This window comes from Oryza brachyantha, chromosome 1, assembly GCF_000231095.2.
Source record: "Oryza brachyantha chromosome 1, ObraRS2, whole genome shotgun sequence".
Classification (NCBI taxonomy): Eukaryota; Viridiplantae; Streptophyta; class Magnoliopsida; order Poales; family Poaceae; genus Oryza; species Oryza brachyantha.
Window position 1 is genome coordinate 33,210,789 of NC_023163.2, and position 13,112 is coordinate 33,223,900.

Sequence of the window (13,112 nt, forward strand, 5' to 3'; positions counted from 1 at the left end):
AAACATCAAGGAGGGTTGTGAGCCTGTGACCACCCCTCATTAGAACAGGAACAGCATAGCAAAGGAAGCTTAGGAAGGAGAGAGATCAAGCAGAAAAAAATTGAATTAATAGATAGATATGACGTCTCAGTACGCTCTACACGTATCATGAATATCACCATCATATCTAGCTTAGCTCTCTACACAAGTGCTACTATTGTATTGGGGCTAAAAAATAGGTGAGCGGATTAACAGCAGGTAAGGTATTATAGCCTAGTGGACAAATGTTACGTTTGGCGGGGGAACACCCATCATCTCGTAATATGACTTCTCAGCCTCCGCCATTCTCGTCTGGAATATTCCCCATTCTTTCCGGCAACGCTCTCTTACCTGAAAAATACCAAAACAAATTTCAGTAACAGGCTTAATGCACACTCCTGCTAGGGAGATAATACGAGCAAAGAATGTTGTTGGATGCCTACCCCTTCCCATGGCGCCCTTCCGTGCTCTGACTGCCCCTGTGAGTTTTCAACAAAAGACCAAGACATTAAGCATAAAACTTTTCGGGTATCAAGTTCTCTATAGATGTGATTCTTTTGATCCTTACCTGGTTCCCAAGAGAAGGAACCACTTGATGTACAATCCATTGGGAATCAACAACACCTATTTTCTCATGTGCAGGCTGCAAATATTAAAATAATCAGTGAGACAGATGGAAATGATATGGACAAAAGACATTGAAAATCATCTGTGCTGCATACATCTACACATTTTCTGAGAGCAAAATCAAGACCCCATCCATGAACCAAGTCATTCTGCAAAACCAAGCAGATAATCAACCATGCGAAGAGGTGGGCAGACAAAGGAAATATGATATCTATGAAAATCATGTCATACCTGAATCATATGCCACACACATCTCCACGCATCTCTGGAGAAGACCGGGGCCATTATTTCAACAAAGCTGAATATCAAACATAAAAAGTTAGCCCATCTTCATATACATCAGCCAATAGAGGAGGAGGAAGGAGGCTAAGAAGTAGGCTACGTACGCAGCACAAGGTGGAAGATGAGGATCATTGCACCAGCCTGGTCTCTCCTCTGTATCCCTATAAAAACAAATCCACAAGAAGATAGCTTTGTAAGACCAGAAAGGGAAAAAAGGGTGATACTTTTTTTGCCCTGCAAAGACTTCAAATTTCGTATCCTTGTTAAAAGCACATCTTTAGGATCATAGATTAAATGATGTCTCAGCCTCACTATACATCTTGAGGAGATGCATACAGTCTTACAGCCATCTGTAGCTACAGGTGAAAGCTCTTCCACTTACTTGTGAACCTGGCGATCTCCTCTTCTTTTGGTCATCTGCCATGTCAATCCCCGATCTGGCTCTAAACCAGGCTGTGAGATTTCTAGTTGATGCTTCTTGACAAGTTTCATGTACCTGCATTGTAAATCCTGTTAGCAGATCATCATAAATCTGCACTTGAAAAACTAATGAGTGAAGATTAATAGCATACTCCTCTGCGTTGAAATGCTCCACTCCAAGATCCTCATCCCAGATAAATATATACTCATAAGGTGCCACGATATCAGGGTGTAAGAATCTTTTGGCATACCACCTAGAATTTAAGCAAAATCAATAAGCTTTAGAATCACCTTCCAATTTACACAGCTAGAGGATATCAAAGGAACAGAGTGTACCATTTCGCTTGTCTCCGAACACTTATATGTATAGCTCTCTTTGACCACTCAAATTCATCCCATTCACTCACCCGACCATCATAGTGAAATAACAGGATAGCAAAATTATCGGAAAACTGCAACCACCAAAAATCAAAAGATTAGGCAGTGAACAAGTACAATTTCATGGAAAAAAAGAAACACCAATTGTTCTAAACAACCTTTCAATGTGACAGTACTTCCAAATTATCATATAGTAAATCTTCAAGTCTATACGGTTTAATTTTCAAGAATTACCTTCTTGACTGCCCTGTTTATGTTCTCTTTCTGTGAAATTCCAACAGTGAAAGTAACAAGGTACTTCGGCTTGAAGGGTAGATCCTGCAAATACAATATCAGTATCAGTGCTAAACAAATATACAGGTTATAACCTTTTGAAGTGGGCATGACGCTATATTTGAGGAACAATAAAGGCCAGAGAGCAGAAATTAAGACCCTTTGCCATTCGCTAGCTTTGACAAAAGATTTTATAACTTGCCATTAGCTAGCTTAACGAAACATTAAGGAAAACCCAGAAGAGAATTCACCACAGAAACAGCAACAGATCTTCAGTATTTTTCATGCTCAGATCATCAGTCTATGGCGGCATGGATTAATTGTGAGAGAACAGCTATTACTGAAAAGTTGGTGCGAGAACAATAGATACAACATAAGAAGTTATTTAAAGGAAAAGGAGATGAGAAGAAGATGCATAATTTTGTTTCTCTTTTTAGGTGGAACTATAGCATAATTGAATGAAAAAGAAACAAAGAGAGAGCATCCTAGAAAATGAAGATGTCCTGATAGGAATTAGAGCTGATGTGAAACAAGAAGCAGATTGAATGAATAAATACCTCATCTGGGTTTCCCCATAACCTGCGTGGATGAAAATCGGACTCTGGTACAACAATACCAGGTGCTAGTCTCTCTGCACCTCTGGGGTTTGTTGGCACATAAATCTACAAAGTTATGGAACAATAGCAGTGTTATAAATAGAACAATAGCAGGGTTTGTTGGGGAAGACGATTGGCCATGGTTAATCACAGAATTGTAGAATTAAAGCAAGTACACAGCACTGCACCTTCATGGCAGTGTCCGAACTTGATTCAGTATCATTTCCCTTTGTATTCCTAGCAGTAGTCCAAGCATGATTTAGTATGGCTTGAGCTGTCAATGCTGAGTTCTTGTCTTCAATGTATGAAACAATACTAGATGGGAAGTGAAGCTGCAACATATTCAAGAATTACACCTCAATCTCTTCAAAAGCAACTACATGAGTGCAGTATATTGTCAAAACCAATGTCCATACCTTTGTTATACTAACAGTTGGGAATGAAATTCCAATAAAGAAACCTAACACCACCCCAATAATTGTTACTACGAGAAGCCTCATGCTTTCGTTGGGTTTCCTAGTTGCACTGCATGAGCACCAAGAAAATGATCAAAACAAAGTTGAAGCAAAAAAAATATATGTGATCAGGAAAAAGGAAGCGAGACAAACCTGCGACTAACTACTGGAAGTTTGGCCATCGTCTAGTATACTGGTACAAGTAGAGGAGCCGGAGGAGTCTTGCGAGAGCAGCTTCTACGCATTGCGCAGTGAGAACATAACGATGATAGGTGGAAGCCGTATTCGTATATACACCTATGGAACCCAAACCTGAAGAACAGTAATATCCTAAATCAAAACAAGACGGATGTAATTGTACAGCCAAGTTATCTGAACCCAAAACTGCATGAGAAATTTGTAGCAGTACCCTCAATGAATGGGCAAACTGTTTTTGCGATTGGCAACTAGGGATTTTGTAGGGAGGGCCTTGGGGTTTGCTTGTAAGGCATGGGAAATTTTCAGGTGGTCAATGGATGGTACTTATAGTAGGAGGCAGGGTTAGTAATGGCAGGGGAGGTACAGAGTAGACAGTTGATGCAGGATTAATTAGGGCGTTAACAAGCAGGCAAGCTTGCTGAATATAGAAAACAAACAAGCTGTCAACGACCAACCTAGTAACAGGAACCAGTTCACGCGCGGATCTAACCCCCAAACTTGTTGGGGGCAAATTAAGCCGGATCCAGAAGGGAACCTATCTAGGGTTTATGATGATGCAAATTCCACAATAGAGAAGAAGAAGAAAGAGGACGAGGCTGCGTTAACGGATGGATGCTCACCGGAGAGGATGCAGGACGACGGCGCCCCTGCTCCTCGCTGGAGATCGGCGCAGGCGGCGGGGCGAAAGCCGGGACGGGGGAACGAGAGAGGAGGGGGAATCTGCTACTATACCACTCGCTCCAAACAAGGCGGGAGGAGGCTGCCGGGGGTGGGTTCGCCGCAAGGGAGCGCGCGGAGGGGGAGGGGGGAAGCTCGCCGGCCGGCCGGCCGCCACCTCGCGGCTGTGGCCTCCTCCCTGCCGCGTACGGTAGAGAGAGAAGAATGATAGTAGTGATAGGAGGCGGAGAAGGTTGATCCGGTAACGTTGAATACAGAAAAACGCTAGGGCCATTTTGGTCGTTTCACGTGGCTGCAAAGTTTAAACATCATTATAATTCACTAAAATTTTGTCTTAATTAACTAAAATTTGTCACAGTGATAGTTCTTTGCTATAATCTAGTGATATTTGTTGTATTCTTTCGACCAGATTATTTATCTGCTTTTTATATGTATGTTTTCAAATTACAAACGCTGTATTTTTAATATATATATATATATATAAATTAATAATTTCATATATGTAGAGTAGTTAACTTTATATTTATACTGTGAAATAATTATGACGTGATGATATAATAGTGAGGCAGAAGGATGGGCAACGTGGCAGCTGAGCTGGGTGGTCCTGACGAAACCGCATCCACACGCTCGGCTCTAGCTGCCTGCCTCATCTTCCTGGGTTGGCTGGGCCAGCCTGACCGACTACTATTCCCCATCCCTGTGGCTGTGAGTCAACGGTCAGCGGTGAACGGCTGTTCCAAAATACTATTACTACAAGTATTTCGACTAAAATTTGGTATCATGATATGACCATTCGCCGTGAATGTTATTTTTTTTTCTAAATCTAATATTTCTACGTACGTCCAGCTGGATGCTTAGAAAAAACCTAACCAATTTCAAAGTCAGTCAAAATAAATAATTTATATTAATCTAGTATTTTTTTCAATAATTTAAAACTGTTTGCATTTTGAAACGGAGTACTATTTTTTAATGGTACTACTACCTGACTTCTTTGTTTGCTTCTCCACGCTGATGTGGATAGCTGCAGACTCACACGTCAAGTCGTCAAACTTAAACATTTTTCAATTCGAAAAAAATGGCGTGTTAAAAACTGCTTTTAGATGAACGGTTGGCAGGATCAAATTAGATGCATGTTAATTAGAGCGGTGTTTGATTGGTCTGTAAATAAAAACTTTATATAATTTTTTTTAACAATTTAAAAGTCAAAACTAAAAAACTTCAAAATTAAATTTAAATATAAGGTTAAATATTTAAATATTTGTTTACAAGCGAAAGTAGAAGCGAAAAGGTGATGAGCATTTCTTTTCTTCAGCTTTCTCTCTCAAAAAAAATAAAAGAAAAGCTTTAACTCGGGCCAAACTTTTATACAGTACTACGTAGAATAAAAGATATCGTCGCGTTTAGCCATATAAATCGGTTTGATTTCGTCAACGTAGCGTACAAACGTGGACACTTGGTTTTTCTTAGCTTAATTAAAATCCACGCGCGATACTCATGATGTAGACAGGACACAGCACACAGCTCGCGTACGTTATCTCTTAACTTACATGTGGTCATGGTTAAACAAATAACATTCTGGATAAATGTTTAATTTTTTTATATATGTTTGACTCTTCGTCTTATTCAATCTTTTTTAAAAAATATGTAAAGCTATATATCTGCATAAAAGTATATTTAACAATAAATAAAATGATATTAATTAATAATTATATAAATTTTTAATAAGACGAATAGTAAAATGCGTATAAAAATATCAACGGCGTTGAACATTCAGAGACATAGAGACTATTTTACTAACAAGAAATAATTTATAATAAAAATTTTATATATGTATTTATAGCAATCTAAAAATCAAGTCTGAAAATAAAATTTAGTTAAAAATCTTAAAATTAACTCTAAAGTTAACGCCGAAGATTCCATTCGCTTTATAAGCATAAACTGGAAGCGAAGGGAAAAGATGTTGTGTTGGTTGCTTGGTTATTTGGAATATTTTTCCTTATTTTTACTATTCCATGTGATTGAGAGTCCATCCTACGTACTCCTGTCCAACCGAATTTTCTCTACCATGTGTACGTATGACCGATCGACCGTTTGCTTGATTTAATTGGTAGTTGCAGTAACAACTAACTAACAGCCTCGACTGAGATTGCTCTCTCTGATCTGTCCCATCTCAAACATTGGAAATTCTGATTTGAGCGAAGTGCACCAGCGGTCTCTAAACTTATGTGTATGTGTTATCTAGGTCCCTGAACTCTCAAAATACATTTTTGGGTCCCCAAACTTATCTAGGGGTGTCATATAGATCCAAACGGGCTTCGACCCGCTACATCCGCTGACGTGGTATGCCACGGCGGCGCATACGTGTTGGTGTGGTCATATGGGTTCGACATGTCAGTATCTCTCTTCTCCTTATTTTTTTCTCCCTTCTGGTAGGCGCCACTGTGGTATGCCATGTCAGCGGATGGAGCGGGTCAGAGCCCGTTTGAATCTATATGACACCCCCGGACAAGTTTAGGGACCCAAAAATATATTTTGAGAGTTCAGGAACCTAGATGACATATGCATACAAGTTTAACGACCGTTGGTGCACTTCACTCTTCTGATTTTATATGCCCATTGATTCCCATAGAAATAGATTAATTGGTAGATTTATACGCCCGTACGTTCAGCTAATGAATTTAGGCCCGGTTCAGTTTACAAGTATTTTTTTAAAAAAAAATATCATATCGATATACGGCACACATTTAAAGTATTAAATATAGTTTAATTATAAAATAAATTACAGATTCTACCAAGAAACCGCGAGGCAAATATTTTAAGCGTAATTAATCCGTCATTAGCATATATGAGTACTGTAGCACTTATGGCTAATCATGCACTGATTAGGCTTAAAAGATTGGTCTCACGATTTTTCTCATAAATGTACAATTAGTTTTTATTTTCGTCAATGTTTAATGCTCTATTTAGGTGTCCAAAAATTCGATATGATGTTTTCACGAAAACTTTTTGAAACTAAGGCCCGTTTAGTTTGCAAAAGGTTTTTGCAAAAAAATTAAATCAAGTTTTTGGACTTTCATTTGAAGTATTAAACGTACTCTAATTAGGAAACAAATTTCAGATTCCGCCTAAAAATCGTGAGACGAATCTTTTGAGTCTAATTAATCTATCATTAGTACATATTGGTACTGTAGCACTTATGGCTAATCACGTCCTAATTAGACTTAAAAGATTTGTCTCACGATTTTCCGTATAACTGTATAATTAGTTTTAATTTCCATATATATTTAATGTTTTATTTAGGTGTCCAAAAATTCAATATGATGTTTTTGCGAAAATTTTTTGCAACTAAACGGGGCTGAATGGGGCGCCTAAAGACCGTAATGGACGCGTGCCAAACCTGGCTATATATCTGAACAGAGTTTCAACTCAAGTACACCAGATGTGACCAACTATTCAAGTTGGTACTACCAGGATAACGTGCTACTCCCGATGTTTCAAAATAAAATTATTTTTAATCCCTCCCACGTGTACCAATACAAAGAAAAGACAAAAATACCATCTACTTTATCAAATTTTAATATAATTATCTTATTTTATCTATTTACAATGAGTTTGTTCTCTACTTTTTATTGTAATGGTTGTTTAAAGATAAAATTATTTTAGAGCAAGCAAGAGTGGTTAATTAATCGTATTTTAGGAGGGGTGTTGAAGAGATTATTTCTGTTTTCTTAGTACTATAAGTACACTATATACGACACGCTGGGCCACAAAATTAAACCTTACGTGGACTATTCATATTGCGTGCATGTTATGCTATCTGTTTGTATTACTCTCTCCGTCTCGTAAACAAGATATGTGTATAAAAAAGTTAATGACATAATGGAGATAGTAAAAGATTTTTTAACTTTGTTTAACTTTATCCATAAATTAATTTCGGAAGAATTCCATGTACTAACGTTTTTTCTTTTGTTATTCCATCCACCGTTTACCTAGTGTGTTCTCGACTTGTATATGACCGTCTTTTAATGAATATGTACCATTATTAGAATATTAGATATACTCTGTCCCACCAAACTTGCTGATTTTTATTTCTGTTGTGCTAGGCCTTTATATCAAACAGCATATTTATAAATAAAAAATAATATGTGAACTAAACTTTTATACACGTGTCTTAATGATCTTAAAAAAAGTCTAAAAAGTAAACTACAATAAAAATCAAAATTTACTCAATTTTAAGGTTTGAAATTTAAATTTTAGGTTATAAGTATAAACAGAAGTGAAAAGATAAGACTATTATTATATTACTAATTAATTAATTAATTAAACTGGCTAGATTACGGCCGTATTGATGATATAACGAAAGCACGTAACGTACGTACGTGTGCCAGACCTGCCTAATATATCTGAACATAGTTTCAACTATTCCAGTACTCTCAATTATGCACTATTATTATACTATATGTAGCAGTACATCACAATGCGCATGTCAGAAAAACAAAAGATCACTCCCTCTAACTTTTAATATACGATACGATTGAATTTTGTAATCCTTTCAATTACTTTTCATTTCTAAAATATATTGAAAATGGAAGAACATACAAGACACCGTTTATGCTCCATCGGTTCCTTAATAGATGGCATCAATTCATCAAACACTATTTATATTTAAACTTTTACCGGTCGTCTTTAAAAAAAATCATAAACATTGAAAATACAACATCTTTGAAGCGTGTTATATGCTAAGAAAAGTGCTAAGCATTCCTTTAACATAGGTTCTCTATTTAAAACTTATTGACAATCAAAATTTAAATATAGCATTGGTCGACAGTGTCATCTATAAAGAAACGAGAAGAGTATCACCCTTATCTTTAGGGTTATTGGTGAAAAAAAAGTAAAATGATATATTTACAAACAAGAATAATTTATGAATAAAAATTTTGTATACATCTTCATATCGATCTTAAAGCCAAAGTTGAAAAATAAATTTTAATGAAAAAACATCAAAATCAACTTAAATATTTAAGATGAAATTCAAATTTTGAGTTATAACCAACCAGCTCAAAATGATGGATATGCCTTTTGATGTCAGATCTACTGGTTCTACTTTCACCTTACTTAACCAAATCGATTAAATATTATCTATCGAATTTTGCGAAAAGAAATTAACTAAGTCATGTACTAAGGCCGCGCTCGTTAGTCGGGGGAGGTGGGTTAGCTATCCGACGCATAAAATGTAGTAATAGATTAGTACATAATTAATTAACTATTAATTATTATTAAAAAAATATAAAATAGATTAATCTGATTTTTTAAAACAACTTTCGTATAGAAAGTTTTTGCAAAAACATACACCGTTTAGCAGTTCGGGAAACGTGCGCATAGAAAAAGAGAGGAGTTAGAGCAATTCCAACAGCTCCTCCATCCAAACTTGCCATCTCTGTTTTTTTTTAAATTGTAAAAAAACTGTATTAAACAGTTTGTCATTCGGGTTTCCAAATTTTGGCAATTTATCATATCCTTCCGTTTGCGCACATATATAGAGTCTGAATTTCACTTGGCATCTAGAAAGTACGACGTGGTTTCTCTCACGCCTCCACGTGGAAAATTCACGCGCTTTGTTTTTTTACCACTCCGTCCCCTCGCCGTCCAGAGGCCGCGCCGCCACCGACCGGCGTTCGGTCGTCCCCGCCCGACGTCCCACCGTCGCCGCCCGGCGTCCCGCCGCCGGCAAGCTCCGTTTTTGGCCGTTGCCGACCGCTGCGCCCCGCGCCAGCTCGCCCGTCGCCCGCGCCGCGCCCTCGCTCGCACGGGGACGCCGCCCGCGCCGCGAGGAGCAGCAGCAGCAACACAGCGGCGTTCATCGTCGCGCGCGCATGGCATATCTCGTATGAACATATGGCATGCGTGGCATCCTTGTGTTCTTTGCTCCTGGTGCTTTTCTTTTCTTTCTTTTTTCCTGCACTGTGTATCGATCAGGAGCAACATTCTATTTCTTTCGTCGAGAGTTTACGTTTGACTTTTTTACTTTTAATATTTGATTATTTGTCTTATTCAAAAATTATAAAAATATCACTTATTTTGATTGTGATTTACTTATTATCAAGAGAGCTTTAAGCACGTCTTATTATTTTTTATATTTGTACTAAATTTTTGAATAAGACGAAAGGTCAAAAGTTAAAAAAAAAATAAACATCTTACATTATAAAACAGAGGTAATAATTTTATTTAGCAATTCATGTGACAGTACTAGGCTAGCAATTTTGGTCAGCAACATTCCATTGTACGCATAGAAACTAGAAACTGGGAAGCTCAATGGTACGGGCTACTCGGGGCGCGGGCGGCGGAGCGGGACGTAACAACAGAGATGGCGATCTGCGATCTCCCTCAACTTACACTCCCTCAACTTTCAACCGTTTTGTTGACTTAATCTATTTTTGGCAAGTAGATATCCCTAGATAAAACAATTTTTCCTTTACCATAGTATTTATAAACTTGCTAAAATAGCAGATTTAGAAACAATTTATATTTGCTTTTAGATATCTTACCGCCGCTGTTGAACACGGCCTAAGAAGACGGAAGTATTTATACTAACACTTGAAAGGATGGTTATTACGGGCCATCCGTTGTGGGCTCGATATATTGTTCCTTGTGGTCGAAGAAGATACCAGCTGATGGGCTTTCTCTCGATCGGGCTTTCTGCTTTTTGGAGTGTAAGAGCACAATTTAGTCCCAGTTGGATGACTTGCCTTTTTTCTTTTTTCCGTATGTCCTTCTCTTAGCGGTTAAGTAAAACGATGAAATCCTCTAAAATATAAAAAAAGGTAAAACGATGAAAATGTATTATATATTTTCAGAAAAACACGTGAATGCATGATAATTAGTGCTGTGTGTCTCAGAATCATCACAGATCTCCCGTAAGAATATACTACCTTCATCCCTAAATATTTGACGCGTTGACTTTTTTATATATGTTTGACCATTCATCTTATTCAAATTTTTTCTGTAAAATATGTAAAACTATATATGTGCATAAAAGTATATTTAATAATAAATAAAGTGATATAAAAATAATTAATAATTATATCAATTTTTTAAATAAGAAGAATGGTCAAACGTATATAAAAAAATAAACGACGTCAAACATTTAGAAACAGAGGGGGTATACGTGGGAAACCCAGCGTTCATATGCTTAAAAGCAAAGACTCCTTCACAGAGACTAAATGTGAGATGCACACATGCTAACTCTGCCTTAAAGCTCTCGCATGATTCGTCCAGCTGCCTGCATCTCCATCGATCGTCTCTTTGCTTTCAAGCAAACAATTAACCTATCAAATCAAGGATATATATATATACACATGCATCCTCTCATCGACACCACCATGCACAGCACCAGCAACTTATTTAGCTAGCAGCTTGATCGATCGACTGCAACACATGCATTCAGCCATGGCTGCGAGGAATAAGGTTTCTGTCGCTCTGCTCCTCCTGCTCTGCGCCGGCGCATGCGTAGCCCTAGCTCGGCCCAGCGAGTTCTCCATCGTCGGCTACAGCGAGGAGGACCTGGCCTCGCACGACAAGCTGATGGAGCTGTTCGAGAAGTTCGTGGCCAAGTACCGCAAGGCCTACTCCAGCTTCGAGGAGAAGCTGAGGAGGTTCGAGGTGTTCAAGGACAACCTCAAGCACATCGACGACGAGAACAAGAGGGTCACCAGCTACTGGCTCGGCCTCAACGAGTTCGCCGACCTCACCCACGACGAGTTCAAGGCGGCCTACCTCGGCCTCGCGCCGGCGAGGAACGACGACGACGAGGACCGAAGCAGCGCGTTCAGGTACGAGGACGTGGACATGGCCGGGGTGCCCAGGGAGGTGGACTGGAGGAAGAAGGGCGCGGTGACGGAGGTGAAGAACCAGGGGCAGTGCGGCAGCTGCTGGGCGTTCTCGACGGTGGCGGCGGTGGAGGGCATCAACGCCATCGTGACGGGGAACCTGACGGCGCTGTCGGAGCAGGAGCTGATCGACTGCGACACCGACGGCAACAACGGCTGCAACGGCGGCCTCATGGACTACGCCTTCTCCTACATCGCCGCCAACGGCGGCCTCCACACCGAGGACTCCTACCCCTACCTCATGGAGGAAGGCACCTGCCGCCGCAGCCCGCAGGGCGACGACGACGAGGCGGCGGCGGTCACCATCTCCGGCTACGAGGACGTGCCGAGGAACAACGAGCAGGCGCTGCTCAAGGCCCTGGCGCACCAGCCCGTCAGCGTCGCCATTGAAGCCTCCGGCAGGAACTTCCAGTTCTACAGCGGGGTATACAACAACTTTGCAACTAACATTTCAATTTCAGATCATTTTTTTGGATTTAAATTTAGAGTTTTCTTCTGCAGTATTAGCTTTCAAATAGCTAATAACACGGATATAAAAGTTTTTTTTCTAATAGATTATTTAGAGATTTGCTTCAGTCCAATAAAAAGTAACCAAAAAAACCTCCAGTACCTTCTGATCGTTTGATCTAACAGTACACATCCTGTTCAGCTAGATACAATGGTATTTCAAGATATATTTTTTTGGACATTTTTTTTGACCGGAGCAAATCTCGATTATTTATTACTATATTAATTTTAACTGTTCTCTTTTTCGACAATAGAATTAAATACAATCCAACTCCGACCTCTATAAATTATTTGAAATGACTCATTTGACAAATTATTTATAGTGTCTTTTTTTGTGTGCGTTTGACTTAACTAAAACGTCGATTTGTACTTTAGGGTGTGTTTGATGGTCCATGCGACACGCGGCTGGATCACGGAGTAACGGCTGTGGGGTACGGGACAGCCATGAGGGGGCATGATTACATCATCGTGAAGAACTCGTGGGGCGCGCAGTGGGGGGAGAAGGGGTACATCCGGATGAGGAGAGGCACCGGCAAGCACGACGGCCTCTGTGGTCTCTACAAGATGGCCTCCTACCCAACCAAGACCGCTTGATATGATCGATCAACCCGGTTTCAGTTCATGCGTTTCTTCAAACTCTCACAAGGAAGCAGATGAATCTTCATCAGCAGCAGCAACACACAAATAATAACGGAAGGAAGAAAAAAAAAAGGAAAAGTGTATTGATTCATCATGCTAGCTTCCCAAATTTATGTTGGCAATTAATTCCAAGTGATTCTGATCACTCGTGTTTA

The 13,112-nt window shown here is 39.3% G+C and overlaps 2 protein-coding genes across 3 annotated transcripts; one reads left to right on the top strand and one right to left on the bottom strand.

The window, feature by feature from the left end:
- Positions 1-83: 83 nt before the first annotated feature.
- On the bottom strand, positions 84-4,035 carry LOC102709326. 2 transcript variants are annotated; one of them, XM_006645268.3, is made up of 15 exons: positions 3,868-4,035; positions 3,203-3,361; positions 3,011-3,119; positions 2,783-2,926; positions 2,556-2,660; positions 1,960-2,043; positions 1,684-1,799; positions 1,500-1,601; positions 1,310-1,423; positions 1,032-1,088; positions 877-943; positions 741-794; positions 587-661; positions 462-497; positions 84-369 (listed from the first exon to the last, which is right to left on the bottom strand). In XM_006645268.3, the coding sequence occupies exons 2-15, from the start codon at positions 3,229-3,231 to the stop codon at positions 253-255; spliced, it is 1,209 nt and encodes a 402-aa protein (XP_006645331.1). In that variant the 5' UTR covers positions 3,232-3,361; positions 3,868-4,035; the 3' UTR covers positions 84-252. The 2 variants fall into 2 exon arrangements, with proteins under 2 accessions (XP_006645331.1, XP_015697603.1); XM_015842117.1 differs by lacking the exon at positions 3,868-4,035 and adding an exon at positions 3,459-3,475.
- A 7,275-nt stretch (positions 4,036-11,310) lies between these two features.
- Positions 11,311-13,112, top strand: LOC102709042 (cysteine protease XCP2-like). Its single transcript, XM_006645267.2, has 2 exons — positions 11,311-12,235; positions 12,694-13,112. Exons 1-2 carry the CDS (start codon positions 11,360-11,362, stop codon positions 12,910-12,912), a joined length of 1,095 nt encoding a protein of 364 aa, XP_006645330.1. The 5' UTR covers positions 11,311-11,359; the 3' UTR covers positions 12,913-13,112.

Excerpts from the sequence above, each read along its gene's own strand:
- LOC102709042 (XM_006645267.2), top strand. The coding sequence starts at position 11,360 with ATGCATTCAGCCATGGCTGCGAGGAATAAGGTTTCTGTCGCTCTGCTC. Across the intron at positions 12,236-12,693 it reads ACTTCCAGTTCTACAGCGGG|GGTGTGTTTGATGGTCCATG; the intron begins GTATACAACAAC and ends TTTGTACTTTAG.
- LOC102709326 (XM_006645268.3), bottom strand. The coding sequence starts at position 3,231 with ATGGCCAAACTTCCAGTAGTTAGTCGCAG. Across the intron at positions 3,120-3,202 it reads CTTCCAGTAGTTAGTCGCAG|TGCAACTAGGAAACCCAACG; the intron begins GTTTGTCTCGCT and ends GTGCTCATGCAG. Across the intron at positions 795-876 it reads GTGTGTGGCATATGATTCAG|AATGACTTGGTTCATGGATG; the intron begins GTATGACATGAT and ends TTGGTTTTGCAG.